The 24,881-nt window shown below is 47.3% G+C and overlaps 1 protein-coding gene across 3 annotated transcripts in view; it reads left to right on the top strand.

Moving 5' to 3' along the window:
• Positions 1–6,146: 6,146 nt before the first annotated feature.
• The window catches only part of sema3c (sema domain, immunoglobulin domain (Ig), short basic domain, secreted, (semaphorin) 3C), a 30,317-nt gene continuing 11,582 nt past the window's right edge, over positions 6,147–24,881 (top strand). Inside the window, exons 1-5 of one of the 3 annotated variants that reach the window (XM_058077425.1) lie at positions 6,147–6,244; positions 8,875–9,033; positions 19,414–19,574; positions 20,062–20,124; positions 24,684–24,803. In XM_058077425.1, coding sequence (XP_057933408.1) covers positions 8,898–9,033; positions 19,414–19,574; positions 20,062–20,124; positions 24,684–24,803 — 480 coding nt within the window. In that variant the 5' untranslated portion in view covers positions 6,147–6,244; positions 8,875–8,897. Of the gene's footprint in view, positions 6,245–6,497; positions 6,922–8,874; positions 9,034–19,413; positions 19,575–20,061; positions 20,125–24,683; positions 24,804–24,881 lie in introns of those variants that run through there. The other 2 variants (XM_058077423.1, XM_058077426.1) reach the window with 2 other exon arrangements.

The following is a 24,881-nucleotide window of genomic DNA, read 5'->3' as shown; positions in this document are numbered from 1 at the left end:
GCACGACGATGTCGACCGCAACAACCAGGCACCGCCTGCTAGTCTGTGATTCGACGATGAATCCCAAATCCCGGTCCCGTGTGTTGCACGTTTACAAGGCGGGACTACATGTTGATGTCAAGTCTTTGTTGTTTCCTTAGTCTGATGCTGGTCACATGATCCTAATCCTCCTGGCAGCCCGATCATTTAGCATAATGATCCAAACCTGGGATGGTATTCCACATCAGAATTTTGGATCATTATGGTTCCTGACAGACTAGCAGGGACTATGTATGTACTAACTGGGGTATAGTGGTCACGAAAGCCAGCGGTGGTTTGGGCTTGCAGTGTGCTAGCATGTAGCATCTAGTCCTGCTACTCGTAGCCTTCTGATTGAGACGATCTTTCAGGGCGCTCGCCTACCAGATGCTAATACCCGAGCTAATAAAGCATGTCAGCCACCAGAAGTCGTTGGTCCAGGTCTACTTTCAGTTAGCGAAGGGGGAGGAGCTCTTTGAGCGCTAACTCTTGACCCAAAGAAAACGGATTTTAGAATAATAATACCAAGGTACTTTTTTGATGTCCCGATAGCAAGAACTAAAAGACCGTAATATGACCCGCTAGGATCATATTCGGAGAACCGGTAAGGTCTGGCTGGACCGCCTTTGGATTGGCCGAAGAACAGAATAACAAGAACAACAACAGCGACATCGTTTCTTCGTGCGAGGACATCGGTTCCTGCGAGTTCTTGGTTTGGTTTGGTATAACCCTGGACTCGCATTGAATCCGTTACGGCTCTGGTCCTGATCCAGTCCGGTTTCTCACTCTAGTAAGTCCACATGGAACCAAAGAACACTGCAAGTTTATTTGTGCCTTCCCGGATTCTGCAGTGTCATCATTGTGGTTTTGGCCCTTGGATGGGCGGCGAGTTCCCTCGCGATCCTCATCACAGGAAGTACGCAAAAACCGCAGGAAGTTTTCCCAATCACGACTTGGTAGGCCGCAAGATTGCAGGTGAGAGGCTGATGTTTCCCAGACGTTTCAACCTCTGGGACCTCATCATTAACCCCCTACCCCCCAAGGTGGGGGACTCTCCAGCATGTCAGAAAAGGGGGTTTGCAAGTGACCCCCAGTGGGGACACATGGGGAACGGACGTCTTGCATCTCTCTGATGCCAAGGTCGGGAAAGGGATACGACTTGACCCTTGACCCGAGTGAAAGTCCGCCATTCGTCATGCGTATCTGGATCCGGGAATTCGTCTTCTTCCAGGCACATGTGTTGGGAATGCAGGTTGTGTGTTTGTGGGAGGGGGGTCATTCTGGAAAATTCTTCCAAATCCCATTCCAATCCGCAGACAGCCACCCGGCCCTTTAAACAATGGTCGTCATGGTAACAAAGTGTCCCATTAGGCCGCCTCCTTGTGTTTAAAGAATTCGTGAAGAAGTCGTCTTTGAGCGCCGTTGCTGGTTTACATTATCCAAGATGGATGACAGCGGCGCCCCTCGCCTGGACGCCGTCGTGTACTTTCGTTCAAACTTGCATGACCTCTTGTTTCGACTGGTGGCAACTCCTCCGATGACGCGCAGGTGACACCCGACCTTTAAGAAGACATGATCAGCTCGGGGAACTCACAGGAGATCCACCTCTGGGATCAGGGAGGCAGGCTTGTTCTTGCTTGAGGAACACCTTACCTCCATAGGTGTTCCACTGAGCTGGAGAAACCATGATGGGATCTGGTAGGAGATCCTTTGGCTGGGTGGAGAAACAAAACGAGGAGACAGGATCTAAGGGGGTTGGTAGCGGTGGAATGTTCTTGTTGCTCTCCTCAGTCATCAGAGTAGATCTTATCAACGATTGGTTATGGCGGCCGAATCAGCCACGCTTAGCGGGAGGTTAAAGCAATGTTGTTCCAAGGATTGTAGTTTTTTCTCCATCAAACGGACAACCTGATGGAGCACAAAGACGGTGAGATAAGTCAATGAGAAGTTCATGAGCTGAAGATGGCAGGTCCACGGATATGACCATGATGATGATGATGGAGCAGGAATGTGTTGAGATGTTAAACAAGCCCGCCTTTGTCTCCCTCCTTGACTTGTCGGTCAGGACAATAGCTTCTTTAGCAGCTAGCATCTGCTAGCCACTGCCTCAATAGCGGCCTTGGACTGGACCTCATCGTTCCTTTTTGGAATCATTCCAAATTCCGGTGTGCGGCATCTGCAGTATCAGCGTGACCACCCCATGGTGGGGCCATGGTCTTTATGGATGGATGGAGACCTGCATAGTTAGCATGGCATCTGCGTCACTAATGAAGGACAGGTTGGACCGCAAAGTGGACTGGGCGGGACCCTCCAGTATCCAGTATTTGGGAAGTACCAGTAACTGGTTCCTGGACGACTGAAGACTGTAGTCCAACCTCCCGATTGATTTTAGTTTTATTTAGGTCCAAGGACAATCTATTGTTGATTTTAGTTTTATTTAGGTTCAAGGACAATCTATTGTTTTTAGTTTTATTTAGGTTCAAGGACAATCTATTGTTGATTTTAGTTTTATTTAGGTTCAAGGACAATCTATTGTTGATTTTGGTTTCATTTAGGTTCAAGGACAATCTATTGTTGATTTTAGTTTTATTTAGGTTGAAGGACAATCTATTGATTTTAGTTTTATTTAGGTTGAAGGACAATCTATTGTTGTTTTTAGTTTTATTTATGTTCAAGGACAATCTATTGTCGATTTTAGTTTTATTTATGTTCAAGGACAATCTATTGTTGATTTTAGTTTCATTTAGGTTCAAGGACAATCTATTGTTGATTTTAGATTTATTTAGGTTCAAGGACAATCTATTGTTGATTTTAGTTTTATTTATGTTCAAAGACAATCTATTGTTGATTTTAGTTTTATTTATGTTCAAGGACAATCTATTATTGATTTTAGTTTTATTTAGGTTCAAGGACAATCTATTGTTTTTAGTTTTATTTATGTTCAAGGACAATCTATTGTTGATTTTAGTTTTATTTATGTTCAAGGACAATCTATTGTTGATTTTATTTTTATTTAGGTTCAAGGACAATCTATTGTTGATTTTGGTTTCATTTAGGTTCAAGGACAATCTATTGTTGATTTTGGTTTCATTTATGTTCAAGGACAATCTATTGTTGATTTTATTTTTATTTAGGTTCAAGGACAATCTATTGTTGATTTTGGTTTCATTTAGGTTCAAGGACAATCTATTGTTGATTTTGGTTTCATTTAGGTTCAAGGACAATCTATTGTTGATTTTAGTTTTATTTAGGTTCAAGGACAATCTATTGTTGATTTTAGTTTTATTTAGGTTCAAGGACAATCTATTGTTGATTTTAGTTTTATTTATGTTCAAGGACAATCTATTGTTGATTTTAGTTTTATTTATGTTCAAGGACAATCTATTGTTGATTTTAGTTTTATTTATGTTCAAGGACAATCTATTGTTGATTTAGGTTTTATTTATGTTCAAGGACAATCTATTGTTGATTTTGGTTTTATTTAGGTTCAAGGACAATCTATTGTTGATTTTAGTTTTATTTAGGTTCAAGGACAATCTATTGTTGATTTTAGTTTTATTTATGTTCAAGGACAATCTGTTGATTTTAGTTTTATTTAGGTTCAAGGACAATCTATTGTTGATTTTAGTTTTATTTAGGTTCAAGGACAATCTATTGTTGATTTTAGTTTTATTTAGGTTCAAGGACAATCTATTGTTGATTTTAGTTTTATTTAGGTTCAAGGACAATCGATTGTTGATTTTAGTTTTATTTATGTTCAAGGACAATCTGTTGATTTTAGTTTTATTTATGTTCAAGGACAATCTATTGTTGATTTTAGTTTTATTTAGGTTCAAGGACAATCGATTGTTGATTTTAGTTTTATTTATGTTCAAGGACAATCTGTTGATTTTAGTTTTATTTATGTTCAAGGACAATCTATTGTTGATTTTAGTTTTATTTAGGTTCAAGGACAATCTATTGTTGATTTTAGTTTTATTTATGTTCAAGGACAATCTGTTGATTTTAGTTTTATTTATGTTCAAGGACAATCTATTGTTGATTTTAGTTTTATTTAGGTTCAAGGACAATCTATTGTTGATTTTAGTTTTATTTAGGTTCAAGGACAATCTATTGTTGATTTTAGTTTTATTTAGGTTCAAGGACAATCGATTGTTGATTTTAGTTTTATTTATGTTCAAGGACAATTTATTGTTGATTTTAGTTTCATTTAGGTTCAAGGACAATCTATTGTTGATTTTAGTTTTATTTAGGTTCAAGGACAATCGATGATTTTAGTTTTATTTATGTTCAAGGACAATCTATTGTTGATTTTAGTTTCATTTAGGTTCAAGGACAATCTATTGTTGATTTTAGTTTTATTTATGTTCAAGGACAATCTATTGTTGATTTTAGTTTCATTTAGGTTCAAGGACAATCTATTGTTGATTTTAGTTTCATTTAGGTTCAAGGACAATCTATTGTTGAGTTTAGTTTTATTTAGGTTCAAGGACAATCTATTGTTGATTTTAGTTTTATTTAGGTTCAAGGACAATCTAGTGTTGATTTTAGTTTTATTTAGGTTCAAGGACAATCTATTGTTGATTTTAGTTTTATTTAGGTTCAAGGACAATCTATTGTTGATTTTAGTTTTATTTAGGTTCAAGGACAATCTATTGTTGATTTTAGTTTTATTTAGGTTCAAGGACAATCTATTGTTGATTTTAGTTTTATTTATGTTCAAGGACAATCTATTGTTGATTTTGGTTTTATTTAGGTTCAAGGACAATCTATTGTTGATTTTGGTTTCATTTAGGTTCAAGGACAATCTATTGTTGATTTTAGTTTTATTTATGTTCAAGGACAATCTATTGTTGATTTTGGTTTCATTTAGGTTCAAGGACAATCTTGTTGATTTTAGTTTTGATTTAGGTTCAAGGACAATCTTGTTGATTTTAGTTTTGATTTAGGTTCAAGGACAATCTATTGTTGATTTTGGTTTCATTTAGGTTCAAGGACAATCTATTGTTGATTTTGGTTTCATTTAGGTTCAAGGACAATCTATTGTTGATTTTGGTTTCATTTAGGTTCAAGGACAATCTATTGTTGATTTTAGTTTCATTTATGTTCAAGGACAATCTATTCTTGATTTTAGTTTTATTTATGTTCAAGGACAATCTATTCTTGATTTTAGTTTTATTTATGTTCAAGGACAATCTATTGTTGATTTTAGTTTCATTTATGTTCAAGGACAATCTATTGTTGATTTTAGTTTTATTTATGTTCAAGGACAATCTATTGTTGATTTTGGTTTCATTTAGGTTCAAGGACAATCTATTGTTGATTTTAGTTTTATTTATGTTCAAGGACAATCTATTGTTGATTTTAGTTTTATTTATGTTCAAGGACAATCTATTGTTGATTTTAGTTTTATTTATGTTCAAGGACAATCTATTGTTGATTTTAGTTTTATTTATGTTCAAGGACAATCTATTGTTGATTTTAGTTTTATTTAGGTTCAAGGACAATCTATTATCATCAAAGCATCTTTTTAGTGTAACCATTTCTAATGATTTCGTCTGTAGTGGTATCATCCGCAAATAATACCAGCTTTAAGTCTTTGGTGACTTTGGCGATATCATTGATGTACAAGGTGAACAGTTTTGGTCCCAGTATTGACCCCTGGGGAACTCCACATATAATATATGAACTTGCAGATGTATATTCTCCTAGCTTTAGGTATCGCTTCCTGTCAGCTAAGTAGCTTTTGTCCATGAGTGCTGTGGTTCGACGCACTTGGATGCCACTGGTGAAGGTGACGTGTCGTCATGGCGACCTCCATCCATCCGGTGCAAAAGCTTTCCAACAACCACGCCCACTTTTTTAAAAGCCCCCCCCCCCCCCCAGCCGCTTCTTTGAGCATATTACAGCTGAATAGACCCCACCATCACGGTCGTGTGTGACCTTTGCCCCCCCCCACCCACCCACCCTCAAATCTGCCCGCATGTAATGCGTGCTGTCTTGTTAATAGAAGGCGAAGGAGGGAGGGGGGGGGGGGCAGGGGAGGGCGTAACAGGACACCCTCCCCTCTCCGTCTCTTCCCGCTCTCCTCCCTCCCTCCTTCCTCCTAGTCTCTGTCAACTCCGGCTCAGAAGGTGGAACAGTTCTTGCTGGAGTCCCGGGAGTTGCGTGAGGCAGGACGCTTTTGGAGTCTTCACCTGGTTGGGGGGGGGGACGTTCCGGAAAGGTGAGGTTGTTTGAGGATCAGGAGCATCCTGAGTTGTCTTTCCGCATGCAGGAACTTTATTGACCGGAATGTCTGAATACTTCCAAAGTGGACATGTGCTGCTGTCAGTGTGTGTGTGTGTGTGTGTGTGTGTGTGTGTGTGTGTTGGGGTGCGGTGTAGCAGTGCACGGGACGCATTGAGCAACGTGTTTACCATTTAAGACTCACCAAGCGCTCAACTATTTTTATTGCGGCACGCCACTCTACAGAGACGTCCGCTGATGTGTTAGTTTTTGGAATAGCGTCTCGGAAAATTCCTCATCAGGAGGCTCGGGAATTGCCAATGAAGGCAATTATCCCCACGCTTTGTGCACACGCTTAATGGCTTGTCACTGCGCGTCCCGTCGTCGGGGAAAAGGTGGATGGTTTGGAGAGGGTGGACGTCAGGCAGATGACTTCAGCAGCTGTCAGGATGACCGAGCAGATGTTTGGGAATGGGATCATCCCCTTTAGGATACTGGAAAACAGCGCTCATCAGCACGAGGATTTGGAACTCAACGTCTGCAAACTCCCTTGGAGGATTAGGAAACCGGGGTGGGGACCATATTTGGTCCCTGAAGGCCTCACTTTTGCTGCAGAAAATCTCGAATAAGAAGGATTATGAAAAAGAATCCATTAGTTTTGGGTGTTGTTCCAAGGTTGTAATTTCATTTGGTCCCTGAATGCCTCTTGAGATGCAGAAAATTACTGATCATAATAATGAGTCAACAATTATGTATGCAATGGCGTTAGCATTTTGGGAACCATATTTATATTTATTTTTTATTTACATCCTGCAGGTTCTTTTCTAACAGTCCCTGAACGCATCACTGTATGCAGAAAATGGCTGACCAACAATCACAATAAGTATAGAGATATCCAATCACGTCGAATCGGACGTTATCTCCCGATCAGGACTCGACATTTTGGACTTGACGTTTTGGACTTGGACTATTAGAGTTGAAAATTATCCTTAGCTTCCTTGTCCGGGTCCTCCTTGCTGTTTTGGAGACGACTTTGACTTAATGAGTGTCAAAGGTCAAACGGGACGCCCCGTGATTGCGTCAACATGCCTCAGTGACCCCCCAGTGGTCACCAGGTGGAGTCAAGGGGCCACACCCTCGGGACGAAGGGGTCCACTTTTGTGTTTTGGAGCGTGTGCTTGGGAACTTGTGAGGTGGGAGGTCACTGCCGTCGGAACGATTCCATTTGTGTTCATCCCAAAAAGTCATCCAGACTCCGGGTGTAGTCCAGATGTAGTCTGGGTGGAGTCTGGGTAGAATCCAAATGGAGTCCGGTTGTAGTCTGGGTGGAATCCAGGTGGAGTTTGGGTTGAATCCAGATGGAGTCCGGATGAGGTCTGGATGGAGTCTGGATGGAGGCCGGATGTAGTCTGGGTGGAATCCGGATGTAGTCTGGATGGAGTCCAAGTAGAGTCCAGATATAGTCCTGATGGAGTCCAAGTGGAGTCCAGATATAGTCCTGATGGAGTCCAAGTGGAGTCCGGATGGGGTCCAAGTGGAGTCCGGATGGGGTCCAAGTGGAGTCCTGATGGAGTCCAAGTGGAGTGCATTAGAATTCCACTTGGACTCCATCAGGACTATATGTAGTCCATCCGGATGTAGTCTGGATGGAGTCCAAGTGGAGTCCAGATATAGTCCTGATGGAGTCCAAGTGGAGTCCTGATGGAGTCCAAGTGGAGTCCAAGTGGAGTCCAAGTGGAATCCGGATGGAGTCCAAGTGGAGTCCGGATGGAGTCCGAGTGGAGTCCGGATGGAGTCCAAGTGGAGTCCGGATGGAGTCCAAGTGGAGTCCGGATGGAGTTCAAGTGGAGTCCAAGTGGAGTCCAAGTGGAATCCGGATGGAGTCCAAGTGGAATCCGGATGGAGTCCAAGTGGAGTCCGGATGGAGTCCAAGTGGAGTCCGGATGGAGTCCGAATGGAGTCCGGATGGAGTCCAGATGGAGTCCAGATGGAGTCCGAAGTCTCGGCTGAAGTAGAAAAAGCCGGATTTCAGGTCTAGGGCCAAGCCCGATTGACGGATGTCTGACGTGATTGACAAAGGGGCGTGTCTTGGTGTTTTTCCTGCACGCCGTACTAAAAGTTTCATCACCTTGATGCGTCTCGGCCATCAATGTTTCATTGCCCATCCATAAGCCATGAGAGCTCAGATCCACCTGCTTGTAAAAACATCTTTTATTGCTTCTGGCTGTCTGCTGGCTACCTGCCGCCATCAATAATGGAGCAGCCTCTTGTCCCGTTACCAAGCGGAGGGGGGAATGTGGAGATTTAGCTCATCCATATTTGAGGGAGGTTCGAGTCCAAACGGGCTGCATGTAAGATCGTGTTCAGTTTAATGGTAGGACCACCACACCACTAGGGGGCAGTTGACTTGAAACTGCTATATGAACTGTATTTGATGGACAGCCCCCCCATATAAGCTTGGTTTAAACCCGCCCCCCTGGTCTACTTGTCCCCAGGAGGGTGGGTGGGGTATGCTGGAGGGGTGTGGCCCCCAGTGGTAAGGTGCTGAATAGATAGATAGTCATGACCATGTTATGTAATTGATTGATTGATTGATTGATTGCTCCATGGTTTGCTTTGTCTTCTCAGGTGCTGAGTGGTCCTCGTGGGTCATGGGCCGGTCAGCCAGACCGGCCAGTCCACTCCAGGCGTGGACCATGCTGCCGATGCTTTTGCTCGTCTATCTGCTCCCCCACGGAGCCTCCAGCCTTCCTCAGCCTCAGCCTCGAGTCTTCCTCTCCTTTGACGGTAAGGAGATCAAACACGCCTGTTTGTTTGTTAGCGTGTGCGCTAATGAGGAAGGCCTGTGTGATCAGCAACGCTAGCCTCGGGCTTCGTTCATTAGCAGGGTACACAGTGCTCGACGCAAACGTCCTTTGGGGGGGCTGCGTTCAGGCTCGTCTGATCCCAACCAAAAGTGAAAAAAGATACTCGGAATGTGAAGTCGTCGACTCATTCTAATGTCTTTGTGAGCGAAAGTGCCAAATCTATCTGTGGCGGTCCAAATGTAGCTGTGGTGGGCCATCACAACAACGTGAAGGTCTTCCAAAGCAAAATGCTGGGTTGAATTGCTAGGTTATTTGTTTGTAGAATTTGTTTGGCATCCTTCCTCTAAGTCCGACTCTGACCCAAACGGACACTAACCGAATCACTAGCCGAATCCATTCTTCATGTCAGTCCTCTTCGTCCCTTCCGGAATGTCAGAAATGTTAATAGTTTTACACTTCCATTAGGATGCTCCCTTTCCATCATGTCAACTGCATATGAAGCACATGTTGTTATTATACTTATCAACATAGAACATATAATAACTACCTTACTGGCATAGTGACACCTCGCCACACCACAGCGGCGAGCTACTAGCCAGATAGCCACTAGCTTCAGCACATGCTAGCTCCCAATGTTTCGGGGCGCTAGCCAAAGGTAACGGTACTGGTCATGGTAACTGTCACGGTCGTGGTAACGGTAATGACCATGCTCATGGTTGTGGTCATGGTAACGGTAATGGTCGTGGTAATGGTAATAGTAATGGTCATGTAACGGTAATGGTCATGGTAACGGTAATGGTCATGGTAACGGTAATGGTCATGGTGACGGTAATGGTAATAGTAATGGTCATGCTAACTGTAATGGTAATAGTAATGGTCATGCTAACGGTAATGGTAATAGTAATGGTCATGCTAACGGTCATGGTCATGGTAACGGTAATAGTAATGGTAATGGTCATGGTAACAGTAATAGTAATGGTCATGCTAACGGTCATGGTAACGGTCATGCTAACGGTCATGGTAACGGTAACGGTAATGGTAACGGTAATGGTAATGGTCATGGTAACGGTAATAGTAATGGTCATGGTCATGGTAACGGTAATAGTAATGGTCATGGTCATGGTCATGGTCATGGTAATGGTAATGGTAATGGTAAAAGTAATGGTAATGGTCATGGTAACAGTAATGGTAACGGTAATGGCCATGGTTGTGGTTGTGGTAATGGTAATGTAACCGTAATGGTCATGGTAACTGTAATGGTAATGGTCGTGATAGCAGTAATGGTCATGGTAACGGTAATGGCTGCGGTTATGGTAATTACGGTTATGGTAATTCTTTCCAACCGTAACAATAAGAATTAGCATGATGGTGATCTACTCTATAATAAGAAATAAACCCAAGAAGACTCTTCATCCGTGTCTTTAAACAACATCAACTTGTATAGTTTCTTGAATGGGCCCATCCTAGACCCTATATCATCCTAGACCATGCATCATCCTAGACCCTGCATCATCCTAGACCCTGCATCATCCTAGACCCTGCATCATCCTAGACCATGCATCATCCTAGACCCTGCATCATCCTAGACCATGGTGGAGCCATCTCCACGGTGCGTGTGTGCGTGTCCCACAGTGTTGTTTACCCCCGACCTGCTCCTCGTTAAAGTTTCATCTCAGCGCTCTTGTTTTATTTAGTTTCCCTGACCGCGTGTGAAGACGTGAAGGTCACGTTCGGTGTGGGCTCCTGGCTTCATGCGTCCTGGAACCCATGGAGATGTCTTAATAGGGAACACACGTTAGCATGACTAAACTAGCGGGCTGATTTATCGGTGCGGTCTGCATTTCCAAAAGGGCGTCAGCGGCGTCTCGGATTGCCTGCTGCAGAGTTGGCGTGAATGTTTGCTCGGGGGGGGGGGGGCGGGGGGGCCGGGCCGGGCCTGCTTCTGTTTAGTGTGTGTGTGTGTGGGGGGGGTGTTAGATCTCTGCACGGTAGCGCTTCTTTAATTGCAGCAGCACGGATAAACATTGCGTACGATCGGAATCGGATCGGAGTGTGCGGCCGTGGAGCTGTGAAGTGGGATGTAAAGCAAAGGTTGGCCTCCAGCGGCTCCTGGGGAGAGAGGCTGATTATTTGGGTTAGCTGCAGCGGGTCGGGGGGGGGGGGGGGGTTGGACTGTTTATTATGCGGTTTTAATTGTGGGCTGGCAGAACCGCAAAGGGAAGCCTCAAGTAAGCACGGCGAGGCGAGAGAACGCGAGAGAGAGAGAGAGAGGAATGTCGACGGCAGCAACTTCCCGGCGGGTGGATGCGAGGCCGCTCTGAAAGCCCCGTGAACCTGCCTCAACCCCAGATAGGATGTCGACCGTGAGGCCAAAGAACCTGGACCTGTCATTTAACGGGTTCTGCCTTTAGTCGGGTCAACGGCCTCTGTGAGGAGTCGCGGCGTCGGGCCGCCCAACCAGCAGGTGCTTCCCTCCTTGCTTCCTCTTCCGCGTTGGGACACTCCAAGTCCAGCTGCTTTGGACCAGCTCCAGAACCCTTCATTTGAGGAGCGGCGGAATTGCTGGAAAGTAAAAATGTTGAAATGCGTTGGACGGAAACCGGCCACCACGGGATTGGGGAACCATCAGGCCGCACCCTGAGGCGGTGCATGATGTCAGCGAGCGACCTTTATCTAACATATGACATACATGTCATAGCATGTTTATGTCAAAATCAGGTCACCTGCGGACTGATTGATTACCCTGCATCACGGTGCCGCGCGGTACAACCAGAACGGCGCCCCTTGCGTAGATTCCCACGTTGGCTTTCATCAAGCGTCTCCTGGCGATGGGGTGCACGTCGCTGTGAGAGGTGAAGGTTTCCGGGAGTGTGCGTTCCTTCAAACTGATGTGCTGAGTCACACACGCTCCGCAGGCTACGCTAGCGGTGCCAGAAGGTAATGGCTTCCATCTTGGCCCTGCTGCATTCCTCCACTCTGCTCAGGGAGCATGCCGTTCCCTTCCAGTCGCATGCGAGGTTCGGCCACACCGGGGCGATTCCCATCATTCTTTGGGTGACATGAAGGGAGTGAGTCATGTGGTCTGTTTCGGTGGGTGTAGGCGGGGCCGCTAGCATGCACACATGGAGTGCAAAATGTGATGGAAATGAAATGAGTACATCATTTATTGATTTTCTACCGCTTATCCTTACAAGGGTCGCGGGGGGCGCTGGAGCCTATCCCAGCTGTCTTCCGGCGAGAGGCGGGGCCAGCCAATCACAGGGCACATACGTATAGACAAACAACCATTCACACTCACATTCATACCTATGGACAATTTGGAGTCGCTAATTAACCTAGCATGTTTTTGGAATGTGGGAGGAAACCGGAGTACCCGGAGAAAACCCACGCATGCACGGGGAGAACATGCAAACTCCACACAGAGATGGCCGAGGGTGGAATTGAACCCTGGTTTCCTAGCTGTGAGGCCTGCGTGCTAACCACTCGACCGCCGTACAGCTGAGTAGATCGTTCATTCATTCATTTTCTACCGCGTTGTCCTCACAAGGGTCACGGGGTCAAGGGTCTTCAGGTGAGAGGCGGGGTCCACCCTGGACTGGTGGCCAGCCAGCCAATCCCAGGGCACATATAGACAAACAACCATTCACACTCACATTCATACCTATGGACAATTTGGAGTCGCTAATTAACCTAGTATGTTTTTTGGAATGTGGGAGGAAATCGGAGTACCCGGAAAAACTCACTTCCGAGGGTGGAATTGAACCCAGGTCTCTTAACTGTGAGGTCTGTGCGCTAACCACTCGACCGCCGTACTGCTGAGTAGATCATACCTTGATTTATTTATTTGTATGATATTATCTATATTATATTATTCATAGGCTGCACGGTGGTCGAGTGGTTAGAGCGCAGACCTCACAGTTTGGACACCTGAGTTCAATTCCACACTGGGCCATCTCTGTGTGGCGTTTGCATGTTCTCCCCGTGCATGCGTGGGTTTTGTTCTTTGTCAACAGCCGCTTTCATTTAGCTAGCCACCCTCCCGCTTCGGTAAAACCCCACCAGGTTTGAACGCCTGGTCAACCCGGGACCATCTGTATCATGCAGCCTGTGTTTACATTGACGTTATGAGGGGACAGAAACATCAAGTCATTTCCCAGGTACCGGCTGTTTTCTTTCCTCCTGCACGGAATCCACTAATGAAATTCATCTCGGACAAAATGAAAGTCCAATCCCGGGACCCCCGTCCCACATGCGTGCTGCGACTCTAAATGGACCGGTATTACATTTTACAGAGATATCAGCCCTTGTGGGCGGCTGAGGGGGGGCGGAAAAAGGCCAAAAGGTGAAAGGTCGGTAGCTGGTGGTCAAGCTGGACATCTCTGTCTCCTTGCTTCTTGCTTCCCTTACGTTGATGGGGATGCACCACGGGTCCGTGTCGGATCCATGTCGGATCCCGCTTCCTTAGCCGCCAAGGCCATCTGAACGGGCTTGGACATCTTAGGCCATTGGCGCCATTTACTAAGTGGAGCGTCCAGATTGTCTCAGAGCGAATGCTGCAGGATTCATCCTCCTCATGAACATTCCAACGTATAAAAATAAGTAAAAAATCAAATCTGAGAAAAATAATAATAATAATCATCATCATATATAACAATAATAACAATGCTTTCTTAATGTGAAAGATGATGAAAGATGCCCAGTTACTGTTGTGCCCATGCAGCATTTGTTCTGATGCAAAGTCAGACACCCCCACCCCCCCCTGCCCCCCACCCACTTGAGTGGATTGAAACAGCAGAAAGAGAAGAAAAGGTCATGTCACCCCCCCCCCCCCCCCCCCCCCCCCCCCCCACAAAAGAAACTTTACAGCCACTCACGGCTTCAGAGAAATGAAGTTCCACTTGTTGGACTCGTTGCTTTCATTCCCCGTGGGGCTTGTAAACATATCCACTCGGAAAATCCACTCACCCGTGTTTCCTGCGGACCCCCCCCCCCCCCCCCCCCCCCCCCCCCCGGACCCGCCAGCCTTCCTGACATGAACATCAGAGATTTACAGGGGAGGTGAGAGGCTCCTTTTTTTTGAAAGGCCACAGCAAGGGTGGTGGGCCCCGGACCCAGGGGTGGGCCCGCCTGGGCGCTAATTGGGGAATAGCCGGAATACAAACCAGCTTGCAGGAAGGCTCGTGTTTCAACTCCGATCGGGAATCTCAGCCAGCACCGGAGCGGCTCATCCTGGCAGTGACAGCAGACGTGGGCGCTGGATAACATCACCACATGGACGTGGAGGGAGGGGGCAGGGCGGGGCGAGGCGAGGTGGGGACACACTCCAGACCCCCTTGTGTCATATTTGGATATTCCAGCGGAGGCTCCCATGTGATTCCCATTTCTCCTTCTTGACAACAATCAGATTGGAACGTGGCAGAGGTGACGTTTGTCCTTCCCGGGAATGCTGTCCATGCTCTGGGAATGGAATGGACTCCTGGGTGGTCCCCTTCACCCCAATAATGGTGTGATATGGATATGCCAACGCTCGTTACCGCCCGTCCCCCAGGGGGGGACATCTTGGCGGCGGCCATTTGTTATATCTTAAGTGCCTGTCAGTGCCGCTTCCACTTTGGAATCACAACGCACTCATCCGAGTCCTGAGGAGCGCTTGGCATTGTCCGGGACTTGGCAGAGGGTTCTGGAGCCAGGCCCGAAGGATGAAAGTCGGCATCTCACCCTCACGACTCCACGAGCTTGGCTTCTCCATGACAACCAGTTCTCGCTAGCTCTTCCAGTGGGAAGTGGAATGTTCATGGGAAAGGAGGCTGGGATTGTGGACATCATTCCACAGGAATCTAACATAATTCCCAGTAAAAAAAAAACCTTCTAAGATAGCACGCCGCGCCTTTTAGTGTCACCACACCACAAACCTGCTTGACCTCCTCATCAGGTTCTTGCGTACTTCCCTGTGAATTCCTAGCTTTAAAGGGACCTGAGCATGTTTTTCCCACTTTTTCCCAAATGTATTGGTTTCCCAAAAATCCATGAATGCTGCTTTATTGTTAAATATACTTTTGGAATGTGTCACCGGACAATAAAAAAACATCTGCTGATCGAAAATGTTGGACATCCCTGAGCTAGCGTGCTAGCGTGCTAGCGTGCTAGCATGTCGTAGCTAGTGATGTAAGTCAATCAGGGGACAATGATAAACATTAACCTCGGAATGTTTTCTTCTTGCCCCTTCCAGCAACCTGCTGTTTAATATTGAATGACCGCTGTGGGGGTTTTATTTTGGGGGGGGGCGTCCCAACAAGAAGGCTTGTGCTTTTTCCGCTTGACCGACCCTCACACGAGGTAACACGCCGGCGGGGGAGAGAGCGGCCCTTTCCGCTGGTCGTCGCACATCAGATCAGCTCGGATTTTATGATGACATTTAACCGAGGGGGGCTACCGTGCCGGGTCAAGGCTCCTCACGGGGGGGGGGGGTCCCCACCTGCCTGCATGCATAATGGAAAAGGCGGCAACTGTCACTTGCTGACATCCTGGTCCTTCTTCCGTCTTGTGGAAGTTGGCCGAGACCGAAATCATACCCCCCCATCCACCCACCCCCCACCCCCCCCCCCACCTCCACACACACACACCAAGCAACACATGCGTGACTAATCAGGCACATGTGGGACCAAGTCATCGCACGGCATGGCAACACAAACAGCCAAACGTTTGTTGTCGTTCCCTGGGAATGCCAAGCGTGAAAATGTGGGAGAAATTGGGAGAAAATTGGGCAAAGGCTCGCGGCTGCTCTTCTTTGCCTCGCTGTCCGCTTTTCCTGACTCATGCCGGTCGGTGGCGTTAGATGGGGAGAAGATACCCGATCCTCTGGTATGCGGGCTCCGCAGGCTTTGGGCCGGCGTCCCGGGGAATGAACTGGATCCACATGGACGCGAGCTGGCCTTCCACCCGCTTCGCTCCTCTCAACATAAAAGCCCCACTTCTCCACACTTTTTTTTTCCTCCTTCCGAGACAACAATAGGAAGTTCACCGCAGTTTTCCAGCTGCTATTTCCTCCTGGCGCCACACCCCTCCCAACAATATCCGGATGGAATATTCTGGAGCGACAAAGAACAGTGCAATGTTGGGAGCACATATGTAACCTAATGCTAATGCTAATGCTAATGTAGCGCTGTATGAAACAGAGTAGTGTGAGTGACAAGATATTTATATAAGCAGTATAATGCTTCATCGATCTCATTCCTCTTTTGGAAAAGCAAACAAACTTCCAGTATCAGTCGGAATCTGTGAACATCCAGCAGCAACACAACATTTCGGCATGAAACATTTATTCAACCAAGTCCACCATCTGCTATCATCCATCCATCCATCCAGAGGAGTCAGTTGAGGTGGCTTGGGCATCTAGTCCGAATGCCTCCCGGACGCCTCCCTGGTGCGGTGTTCCTGGCATTCCCAGCCGGGAAAAGGCCCCGGAACAGACCTAGGACACGCTGGAGGGATTATGTCTCACAGCTGGTCTGGGAACACGTTGGTGTCCTCCCGGGGGAGCTGGAGGAGGTGGCCGGGGACCGGGAAGTGTGGGCTTCCCAACTGAGACTGCTGCCCCCGCGACCCGGACCCGGAAAATGGATGCATGGATGGATCATAGCAAAGAATAAAGGTAGAACACGTCGAAGCAAAGTTGTCAGGGACATTGGGATGTTTGTCCATCTTTCTGTGCTGTCATGGATTGACTTCCCGGAGTCAATCCAAGTGTCGGAATTGTGGCTGCACACAAATGAGAGTCTGTGCCCGTGATGGCTGTGCGAGCTGCCAGAAAATTCCAAGTCATGAATGCCATGCCAGCATTCCTTGTAGCCTGGTAGAATATCTGCGGGGGCCTGCTGTCATTCCTTGCGGGATTTAAGCTAGCGTTGTCGCTAAGCCACGGCGGCGTGCGGTGCATATGGCGTGTTTGGCGGAGGCCCGTCGGGGATGAGCTAGCATCCAGCGCGCGTGTGTGGGCGTGTTTTCAGTGACGTGTTGGCGTTGTGGCGAAGCGAGGCCTCCTTCAGGGAAGCATAACATTAGCCACGTTTACATGGACACAAATATTCCAATTCCAATACCGTTGCTTTCGGAAAGAGAAAAACATGGCTCCTGCTATCGGCTCATCTGGTGGAACGTTGACTTTGACACTTTTGGAAAGTGACTTTAGCTCCTCTCCAGGGCCTCGGAGCGCCGATTGAGCGAGTGATAAATATGCATGAGCCCAGCTTTGTGATGGTGCCACTGAAGGGTGCTCCATCCGTGGAGCCAATAGGCTGAAAATAGCCGGTCTGGGAATGTTTACCCAGCGTGTGAACAATGGCCGCCTTTAATGAGCTACTGCAACGTCGCTGACGTGACTGGAGATGGAAGAATAAATAAATAGCCGCTTTGTTTTGTGTGTCGTCTGTGGTGGCTCTGCTTTGTGAGGGAACAGCCCCTGGTTTGACCTGGACAAGGTCAAAGCCGCTGCTTTGGACTCAAAACCCTCGGTGCTTTCCTTTGGGGACCGGGGTTGTTCATCGGGGTCTGCATCCCAGTTCATCTTCACCGGAGCTGCAGAAGGTGAAGACCGAGGTTTGCAGGATGATGGGAATGGGATTCTACCACCACTTGAGTGGATCCCTGCAGGGGTGGTACCCTCAAGGCTCTGTTGTACCTTGTAGGCTCCCGTCCAATGGAGAACTTTCAGAACTTGGATCTAAGCCTTCGGATGTGAAGATGAAGATTGGTTGTCTAAAGTAAACGAACTTCCAGTATCAGTCGGAATCTGTGAACATCCAGCAGCAACACAACATTTCGGCATGAAAAATATATTCAACCAAGTCCACCATCTGCTATCATCCATCCATCCATCCAGAGGAGTCAGTTGAGGTGGCTCGGGCATCTAGTCCGGATGCCTCCCGGACGCCTCCCTGGCGAGGTGTTCCGGGCATTCCCAGCCGGGAAAAGGCCCCGGGGCAGACCTAGGACACGCTGGAGGGATTATGTTTCACAACTGGCCTGGGAACACCTTCGTGTTCTCCCGTGGGGAGCTGGAGGAGGTGGCCTGGGACCGGGAAGTCTGGCCTTCCCGACTGAGACTGCTAAAGGTAGAAAGGTAGAACATGTCTAAGCACCTTAAATCTGTGAACATCCAGCAGCAACACAACATTTCGGCATGAAAAAAATAGATTCAACCAAGTAGCAAAGAATAAAGGTAGAACATGTCTAAGCAAAGTTGTCAGGGACTGTGGGACGTCATATCGTCTTGTAAGACCTGAACGGCCCGGTTCCTGTCAATCAGGGCCCTGAGAGGTTTGCAGCATTTCCTTAGCAGGATGATGGGAATGGGATTCTACCACCACTTGAGTGGATCCCTGCAGGGGTGGTACCCTCAAGGCTCTGTTGTACCTTTTAGGCTCCCGTCCAATGGAGAACTTTCAGAACTTGGATCTAAGCCTTCGGATGTGAAGATGAAGATTGGCTGTCTAAAGTAAACGAACTTCCAGTATCAGTCGGAATCTGTGAACATCCAGCAGCAACACAACATTTCGGAATGAAACATATATTCAACCAAGTCCACCATCTGCTATCATCCATCCATACATCCATCCATCCAGAGGAGTCAGTTGAGGTGGCTCGGGCATCTAGTCCGGATGCCTCCCGGACGCCTCCCTGGTGAGGTGTTCCGGGCATTCCCAGCCGGGAAAAGGCCCCGGGGCAGACCTAGGACACGCTGGAGGGATTATGTTTCACAACTGGCCTGGGAACACCTTCGTGTTCTCTCGTGGGGAGCTGGAGGAGGTGGCCTGGGACCGGGAAGTCTGGGCTTCCCTACTGAGACTGCTGCCCCGCGACCCGGACCTGGATAAGCGGAGGAAAATGGATGGATCATAGCAAAGAATAAAGGTAGAACATGTCTAAGCACCTTAAATCTGTGAACATCCAGCAGCAACACGACATTTCGGCATGAAAAATGGATTCAACCAAGTCCACCATCTGCAATCATCTAGCAACAATGTAGAACATCATAGCAAAGAATAAAGGTAGAACAAAGTTGTCAGGGACTGTGGGACGTCATATCGTCTTCTAAGACCTGAACGGCCCGGTTCCTGTCAATCAGGGCCCTGAGAGGTTTGCAGCATTTCCTTAGCAGGATGATGGGAATGGTATTCTACCACTACTTGAGTGGATCCCTGCAGGGGTGGTACCCTCAAGGCTGTGTTCTACCTTTTAGACTCCCGTCCAAGAAGTCTCTAGACCGCCGAGTGTTGTGTCCTTTGTGGTTCCGGGTTTCGGAATGCTGGAGCCTACCAAGTCTGCTTTGATGCTGAGTTTTTCTTTATTGTTTGTGTCTCAGAGCTGCAGGCCGTGGCGTCCTTCCAGCACTACACGCTGTCCGACAAGGCCATGGACTACAGGATCCTGCACGTGGACGAGGACCAGGACAGGATGTACGTGGGCTGCAAGGACCACGTGCTGTCCATGGACATCAACAACATCTCACACGGCGCACTGAAGGTCGGTTCCCGTTCCATGAAACGCTTCTGCCGCGGTCGGTGCGTCTGCAACGGATGTTATGCAAATGGCGGCACATTTGCCGTGTTGTCAACAATCGGGGGGTGACTCAAAGGTGCCGTTGAAGCGCTGGAGCGTTGTCGTCGTGTTTGCGGCGAGGGAGTCGTCCCACAGCGTAAATTGACAGCGCGCGCCGCATAAACAGATGGGAAAGCATTTAGGTCCCCCCGCCCCCCCCACCACGTACACCCCCAACCCCCCGAGGGGAGGGCTGCGTTACATCCATTTTGTAAATTACAGGATGTATTCGCAGAACTCCACCTCCTCCACTTTACAACATGAGTCACCCCCAACCCCCAACCGCCCCTGCCCCCCCCCCCCCCCCCATTTAATTTCCAGCACATTTGCATATTCATGAGCATCTGTAACTGGTCCTCACCGGGACCACTTCCACCCTACTTAGCATCTTGTGTTGTTTCTGCACCACCAGGTGTTTTGGCCCGCGTCCACCAGCAAGATGGAGGAGTGCCAAATGGCGGGCAAAGACCCCACGGTAAGCCGGCCTCGTGGCGAGGGGACACGCCCACCCCCGCGGGCGCTCCCTTCATGTTATGTTTGGATCCAGCAGAGTCAGGGGAAGTTTACATGGAACGAGTCCATATTCATGTCGCTGGTCTAATGGAACAGATCAACTAGTCAAACGCCATGGCAACATGCCCCCTAGTGGCTGTGACAAGCACTGCAGATCCTAGTGTGATAACAGCCAAATGTTGTAAAAACATTGTAGTGCAGGGGCATCAAACTCGTGCCACTCAGTGCCCAGACACTGCAGGTTTCTTTCCAGCCGCTCACTTAACGGGTGACTTGAATGATTGACCCCGCCTTTAGGGGGGAGGAGCTTGTCGATGAAATCACCTGTTGGAGAAACTGCTTGGAAAGAAACCTGCAGGGCTCGGCCCTCTACTGACACATGTTCTACTGTGTTCTAGTGTGCTCTAGTGTCTTATAGTGTCTGTTCTACTGTGTTCTAGTGTGCTCTAGTGTCTTATAGTGTCTGTTCTACTGTGTTCTAGTATGTGTTATAGTGTGTTCTAGTGTGTTGTAGTGTGTTCTAGTGTCTGTTCTAGAGTGTGTTCTAGTGTCTGGTGTCTGTTCTAGAGTGTGTTCCAGTGTGTTCTACTGTATAGTGTCTGTTCTAGTGTGTTCTAGTGTGCTCTAGTGTCTGTCTAGTGTCTGTTCAAAAGTGTGTACTAGTGTCTGGTGTCTGTTCTAGAGTGTGTTCTAGTGTGTTCTACTGTCTAGTGTCTGTTCTAGTGTGTTCTAGTGTGCTCTAGTGTCTGTCTAGTGTGTTCTAGTGTCTGTTCGAAAGTGTGTACTAGTGTCTGGTGTCTGTTCTAGAGTGTGTTCTAGTGTGTTCTACTGTCTAGTGTCTGTTCTAGTGTGTTCTAGTGTCTGTTCGAAAGTGTGTGCTAGTGTCTGGTGTCTGTTCTAGAGTGTGTTCTTGTGTCTTCTACTGTCTAGTGTCTGTTCTAGTGTGTTCTACTGTGTTCTAGTGTCTGTTCTACTTTGTTCTGGTGTCTGTTCTAGTGTGTTCTAGTGTCTGTACTAGAGTGTGTTCTAGTGTCTGGTGTCTGTTCTAGAGTGTGTTCTAGTGTGTTCTAGTGTCTAGTGTCTGTTCTAGTGTGTTATAGTGTGTTTTAGTGTCTGTTCTACTTTGTCTAGTGTCTGTTCTAGTGTGTTCTAGTGCCTGTTTTACTTTGTTCTAGTGTATTCTAGTGTATTCTAGTGTGTTCTCGTGTCTGTTCTACTGTGTTCTAGCGTCTGTTCTAGAGTGTTCTACTGTCTAGTGTCTGTTCTAGTCTGTTCTAGTGTATTCTAGTGTGTTCTCGTGTCTGTTCTGCTGTGTTCTAGTGTCTGTTCTACTGTGTTGTAGCGTCTGTTCTAGAGTGTTCTACTGTCTAGTGTCTGTTCTAGTCTGTTCTAGTGTGTGTGTGTGTGTTTTTTTGTGTGTGTGTTCTAGTGTGTGTGCTGCCCCCTGCTGGTGTGGAGTGTATAGTGTGTAGTGCCCAGCATGCTAAGGATGAAGGGCATCATGGAATAAAATGGCGCCAATATCTGTGTCGAGTTCAGCTGTTCCCAGATTTAATGATGCATCACAATAGTGCCCCCCCCCCAGCCCACCCCCGGGATTTCCCATCTGCTTGACCATGTCAAGTCCGTCCACATGTGGCCAGCAGCAGATGTCCGCAGGGTCACCCCCCACCCCCCACCCGGCCAGGCCTGGGCGGGGTTTGGCCTCTGCTTGGCCTCAAACTGCTGGGAAGAGCAGCCAGGAGTTTGGAGACGTATGGAGGAGCCATCACGCGTCCAGGAGGCCTCCCCCAAGGCTCTGAGGAGAAGTGCTTCTGACTGCAGACGTGCCGCCACAGATATTTGGCTGGCTGCGGAGATGCTAATCCCTTCTTCTTCTCCCGTTATTCTCACTTTTCCAACATCACTTTTTCCATTCCCCACCGTTGTTAAACCACACACACACTTCCTGGAAGAAGGCTGCTCTTCCCCGATAAAGTGAGGATCCCTGGATGGCGTTCAGGAAGATAAATGTAACACGAGTACTGCTGTTTCTACCGGAGGATCAAGAACACGATCCAAACCTCACCAGACCACTCGGTTCCTGCTAAACATCTCCACTTAGCCACAATGTTGGCTACGATCTCTGGAGGTTATCTTCCCTACTCGGCTCACTTGTTGCTAGGCAGAATTCCCTGTGACGTGGACATCCGGTGCTGCTTCCGAGTCGTTGAAAACACGCAGAAAACACTCCATGACCTGACTCACAGGACATAGTGACTCGAACTGACTCGTGTCAACCTGGGTGACCTTGATTGACAGCTTGTTGCACGTCATCCGTGACTCGAGTACCCGATTGGATTGGATTCAATCACGACTCATGGGAATGTCAGATATGATAGACGTGTGGATTGGAGATTAGAGTGAAGTCAAGGCACATGAACACAGTGGAGATGATGCCATGGGTGATACCATGGGTGATACCATGGGTGATGCCATGGGCGATGCCATGGGCGATACCATGGGTGATTCCATGGGTGATTCCATGGGTGACAGCATCATGGGGATACCATGAGTGATACCATGGGGTGATACCATCATGGGGTCATACCATGATGGGGTGATGCCATGGGGTGATGCCATGGGTGATACCTTTATGGGGTGATACCATCATGGGGTAATACCATGGGTGATACCATCATGGGGTGACACCATGGGGTGATACCATAGGGTGATGACATTATGGGGTGATGGCATGAGGTGATACCATCATGTGGTGATACCATGAGGTGATACCATCATGGGGGTGATACCATGAGGTGGTACCATCATGGGGGTGATACCATGAGGCAATACCATGAGGTCATACCATCATGGGGTGACACCATGGGGTGATACCATGAGGTGATACCATCATGTGGTGATACCATGAGGTGATACCATCATGGGGTGATACCATGGGTGATACCCTCATGGGGTGATACCATAGAGTGATGCCATTATGGGGTGATACCATCATGGAGGGTGATACCATGAGGCAATACCATGAGGTCATACCATCATGGGGTGATACCATGGGGTGATACCATCATGGGGTGATTCCATGAGGTGATACCATCATGGGGTGATTCCATGAGGTGATACCATCATGGGGTGATACCATAGAGTGATGCCATTATGGGGTGATACCATCATGGAGGGTGATACCATGAGGCAATACCATGAGGTCATACCATCATGGGGTGATACCATGGGGTGATACCATCATGGGGTGATTCCATGAGGTGATACCATCATGGGGTGATTCCATGAGGTGATACCATCATGGGGCGGTACCATGGGTGATACCATGTGGTGATACCATGGGTGATATCATGGGGTTTTTCATCCCAATTCCCAGCATGTCTCGCCTGTGTTCGCCTCGCCGTGAGCAACAGCAGCAGCTGCCTTTGTTTTCATTTAGTGAATTCCAAGTTCCTCTGGCGGCCTGGCTTCTTTCCTTCCTTTCCTCTCCTCTCCTTTCCTCTCCTCTTCTTCTTCCCTCGCGAGATGAAACGTAATTAGCTACACAAACCAAACTAATGAGGACCAGCACCTCCGCACCAGCCCGAGGTTGACGTCCGTGGCAGCTTTCTGCCTCAGACGTCACGTCTCAGCATCTCAGCTGGCCTGGTTCCTTCCCATTGCTCAGGTCCTTGGAATGCTTACTCAGAACTCCATAAACACGTTTGTCGCTTCCATGGAACTGACACGGATACATGATATATGGATATTTCTATGACTAAAACAGTGCTGTTTAATATTTAGATATTTAGATATTTAGATATATTGTATGTAAAAAAGGCATCAATATATCTTATTTATATATTTAGGATTTTCATATGTAACATAAAAATCATCTTCTGAAATAATCTTAGTAAATGTTTATCTTGGAATATTCTAACTTTATTCCCATAATATTATTAATTTTTTTGTAAAAATGGCAACTTTTATTTTATTTTTTTTGTTTTTCATAATATAAAAAAAATTCTGTTATTTTGACTCATTCCGCAAAAATAACACTATTGTTCTTGATAATATTGTTTATTGTTTTATAAGAGTTTATGATGAAATTATGACTTCCAGTCGCCCCCCCCCCCCATTTTCTGCTGCAATATTTGCTGCATTTCTTTTCCAATTTCCAACCTACTTGACTTTCCAAACTATTTGTCTTCCTGAATATTATTTTTATTATTTATTATTATTTTTTATTATTATTAATAATATATTGAAAATGACATGTGACAAATGTGAATATTTTGACTTTATTGTCCACGTTTGCTGTCTTTTCTCTTAAAGAAACGGCAGCAGGTAATATAATCAGTGTCAATCAAGCAGGACTGGGGAGTTACCCAGCATGCCTTGTGGCTTATAGATGAGTATAAGCAGGGTGAGTTAGGGAAGTGTTTGGTTTGACGATCTATAGCCGTAGCTACAGCAGCCCCGTCTTGAACAAAAAGAGAAATGTATCACGTGTCTTTTGTCTTTTTTTTCCCCACCTAGCACGGCTGCGGCAACTTCGTGCGGGTGGTGCAGCCGTACAACCGAACGCACCTCTTCATGTGCGGCAGCGGCGCCTACAGCCCCGTGTGCGTCTACGTCAACAGGGGGCGCCGACCCGAGGTGGGTGTCGCTTTAAGCCCGGCACGAGCGGCAGATGGCGGCGCTGCTGTTACCACGGCAACCGAGCCACCCCAGGGT

Source organism: Doryrhamphus excisus, chromosome 7 (assembly GCF_030265055.1).
Source record: "Doryrhamphus excisus isolate RoL2022-K1 chromosome 7, RoL_Dexc_1.0, whole genome shotgun sequence".
Lineage (NCBI taxonomy): Eukaryota > Metazoa > Chordata > Actinopteri > Syngnathiformes > Syngnathidae > Doryrhamphus > Doryrhamphus excisus.
This window is presented reverse-complemented; position numbering and strand designations above follow the sequence as displayed.